The sequence below is a fragment of the Phaseolus vulgaris genome, chromosome 2 (genome assembly GCF_000499845.2).
Source record: "Phaseolus vulgaris cultivar G19833 chromosome 2, P. vulgaris v2.0, whole genome shotgun sequence".
Classification (NCBI taxonomy): domain Eukaryota; kingdom Viridiplantae; phylum Streptophyta; class Magnoliopsida; order Fabales; family Fabaceae; genus Phaseolus; species Phaseolus vulgaris.
The window spans coordinates 12,692,313-12,696,107 of NC_023758.2; the positions used below are offsets into that span (position 1 = coordinate 12,692,313).

A 3,795-nucleotide genomic window follows, 5' to 3' on the forward strand; every position below is an offset into this window, starting at 1 on the left:
TAACAACAAAAACTATCCATTGATTGTAAAAGAGTTCATGTACATTGGCTGAAAGTATTTTGTTGAGTATGAAGTTATATATTATGTCAAAAAATCTTTCACAACTCCCAATCGGGTAATTGTCGGAAGCCTATTCAGAACATCTCGTTAGATCTGAAACCACATCAGTCGAGAGTGAGATAAACTCCTTGTTGTTTCAAGTATTCCTTGGCCTCAACAATGTCCTGAAAAGAACCAAAATAAGCAACATTTTTCCACGTTATGATTCCAGCATCAGTCTACTGTAATCAGGCCATAACGATTATATTCTTTAAAAAAAGGGCAATTAGGAGAATAAAAGTAGTAAGTGCATAATGACCATCATCACAATTGAACTGTAATTTGAATAGAATTGAGATTTGTGGAAGCAAAATCATTTTCTTATAGTAGATGCAGTGCTAATTCGGAAGAGGGAGAGCAGGGATAGAAAAATTAGGTTTCTATTTAGCTGATGACATTTACTATCTATCTGCATATGGAAAGAGAGTGTCAACTAAAATTCAAAAACGTATGGGGAGCAATAAAATAAGATAACAATTCATTGATGATTTCAGAAATTGGATATGAAAAAATATTCTACCAAATAATAGCTTAAGCTTTGGGTGGTTGGTCCTGTTGATGATCCAGACAAAAATCCTGTATTACTTTTTAATAGAATAATTGGAGCTTGACATGGAACATGTCGCAGACTTTATATATCAGTGACAGAGTATCGTTGAGTGATAATGAGGATGATGATAATGTGATGGAGATCGGTATACAAGAAAGGAAGAGAGAAATGATTTATAATCTAGGTCTGCAGTATGCCAAATGACATTGGAAGATTTTTGTGATTACATTAGAATTACAAAAGTATCCTTCGATAAGTCCCATATCTACTCCAGATTCTGCACCTAGAATTTCTTTTCAAATAAAAATGATAAACCTGAGGGAAGGGATCTTGGAGATAGAATCCTACCAACTCCAGTGGTAACTGACACAGTCATTAACTCCCTAAGAAATTAGAACTGAGACACACACCCCATGCTATAAACTATAGTGGAGTCTTCAAACGTTTCAAACATAACAATAATAATAAAAATTAGAAACCACAAAGTTATTAAGGCCCAAAGTGTAAAGTGGCCGGTGAAAAACAGGTGTGCTTTGAGATGACTTCTTTGGCACGGTGTTTTGGGAAATATGACTGGCATGTTTGTGTTGTCGGTCATTTTTAAGACTCCATTCATTTTTTTACTTCTATGTAATTTATAATAAGAGAACATATCCTTCTCTTATAAATTTTTTAAATAGCATCTAATTTAATAAATATAAATAATATCTAATTCTCAATCCACAATATGTGTGTGGAAATTAAACATAGTCATCTTTTCAGTCCAGAAATTTTAATGTACACACATAAAGTAACATGCATATTCCATAGGGACTGTATAAGCACAAACCAAGCAAATTACATTACATTGCAATATCTAATGAACAAAAGACACAAAAAAATACCTTCTGCAACAATAGAGCTTCTTGAGGACAGGTTGGAAAATTCATCAGACCAACTCCAACCATTAATAAACCGTAACATCCTAAAGACACAACAAAATATATAGGTAGCTGCACAGAGGGCAAAACAAAGAATAGTCAGCATTATGTAAATAGAATTCAATAAAATAGAGTTACAACAAGATTGGTGAAACTGTAAAAGATCAAAGCACTTTGCTTATAAGGCTTAGGTTTGAATTTAGCTGCTAGTACTCCCCCTTGATTGGGAACCTACATGCACAACTGCATGCCACACTATTGGAAATAGAGCCTCCCCAACTAAAAACTATCTTCTCCCAAAAACCAAATCAAAAATAAAAAATCAAACATATAATAACATGAAGACCTACCAGCCAAGTATAGCTATATGAAATCACGGAAGCTTGTAAAAGGCCAATCCATAACATTGTAATGGCTACTACCAATGCCAAAATCTTCACAATATGCTTCATTTATAAATCTGAAATTAGATCAAATAAAGAATTCCTGAAGATCATCAACTGGTGGAAATATAAAACAAAAATCAAACGATGACAGACAAAATCACTAAATTCATTAGATAACCCATTCACACATCAAACATATTCAAAATGCTAATATAGCCTTAAAATTCAAAACTTAATAACAATCAGTAAATCAATGCAATCACAGCTAAAAAACTTAAGTACATACATCATTTTACCATTTCCTACCTCCAGACAAGGGTTACAATAAATAATCAAATGTAATCACATTCGTGAGGATACCAAATCTACATGACTACTTAATTGAATTAAAAACTATTTGCCACTTCCATCAGATGGGATCTCTATGAAATTCATTTCATAGTTTAATATAACTCAAAACCCTTGCGCAATTTTCCAGCATCACTTGGAAGTACCAGGTACTAACTTACCAACTAAAAATCCATGTCACAAGATCAAGGAAACCAAGAACACAAATTTCATTGCACATAAAATGAATCAATTCAAAACAGAGGTTTACATAAACCATTCACACATCAAATGTATTCAAAATGCTAATATAGCATTAAAAGTTAAAACTTATTGACAATCAGTAAATCAATGCAATCACAGCTAAAAAACGTAAGGACATACAACATTTTATCATTTCCTACCGCCAGGCAAGGGTCACAATAAATAATCAAATGTAACCACATTCATGAGGCTACCAAATCCTACATGACTACTTAATTGAATTAAAAACTATTTGCCACTTCCATCAGGTGGAATCTCCATGAAATTCATTTCATAGTTTAATGCAACTCAAAACCCTTGCGCAACTTTCCAGCATCACTTGGAAGTATCATGTACTAACCTACAAACTAAAAATCCACGTCACAAGATCAAAGAAACCAAGAACACAAATTTCATTGCACATCAAATGAATAAATTCAAAACAGAGATTTACATCATATTCCAAATGGCACCAATTCCTAAACAAACAAAACATTAATGATGGTTATTAGTTATGACAGATTATCCTAAACACTTAAATTCATAACCATTACCAATGCCAAAATCTTCACAATAGGTTTCATTTATCAATCTAAAATTAGATCAAATATATAAATATGCATAAATTTGTATGTAGAAAAGGTGATTCCGATTTTAAATGTTGTGACAAAGCATAACATGTATAGGTTGGGGTGTATTTATGTGAAGAAAACACTGTACACGAAGCACATACACTTCGGAACTCAACTGAAATTCCACAAACTAGACTCAAATCCCACAAGTGAAAACTCAAGTTTACTTGAAAGAATCTCACAAACAGAGTTGGGTACAAAAAATCGGCACTAAAAAACTCATCAGTATAACCCGGAAACCATTCTAACACCAGAAACTGCTACTAGTGTTTTAAAACAGGGGTAACATTGTTATCCTACTAAACAAACTTGACTACTTACATCACGCGATTATTAGGTTTGATGATAAAATGAGAAGAGAGATAAGTCAGAGGAGAAAACCCACCCCACTCACCAGAACAAACGTTCAGAAGATTCAAAGATAGCGAAGGAGAGAAAAGTAGATGGAATGTGAGGTGTACCGTTTTACACTGCTTCACTGGATTCTGGCTGACAGAATGTGAAGCCGCAAAAGGGTGTTTCCCAAAGGACCAAAGTTGAAGCAACCAGATCAAATTGCGGAAAAATGACGGACAAGGAGCCACAATTAGGGTTTCTGATTGTTTTTAGAGTAGCCAATGACTCACAAAACACCTGAC

General features: G+C 33.6%; 1 protein-coding gene across 1 annotated transcript; it reads right to left on the reverse strand.

Moving 5' to 3' along the window:
- LOC137810718 (dolichol-phosphate mannose synthase subunit 3-like) lies at positions 1-3,795 on the reverse strand. The gene is made up of 4 exons (XM_068612128.1): positions 3,619-3,795; positions 1,920-2,029; positions 1,534-1,641; positions 1-224 (listed from the first exon to the last, which is right to left on the reverse strand). The coding sequence occupies exons 2-4, from the start codon at positions 2,019-2,021 to the stop codon at positions 165-167; spliced, it is 270 nt and encodes an 89-aa protein (XP_068468229.1). The 5' UTR covers positions 2,022-2,029; positions 3,619-3,795; the 3' UTR covers positions 1-164.

What these genes read in the sequence shown, in the direction of transcription:
- LOC137810718 (XM_068612128.1), bottom strand. Translation starts at nt 2,021, where the DNA reads ATGAAGCATATTGTGAAGATTTTGGCATTGGTAGTAGCCATTACAATG. An exon ending in CATATAGCTATACTTGGCTG is followed by an intron (nt 1,642 to 1,919) that starts GTAGGTCTTCAT and finishes CCCTCTGTGCAG; the next exon opens with CTACCTATATATTTTGTTGT. An exon ending in AAGCTCTATTGTTGCAGAAG is followed by an intron (nt 225 to 1,533) that starts GTATTTTTTTGT and finishes GGTTCTTTTCAG; the next exon opens with GACATTGTTGAGGCCAAGGA.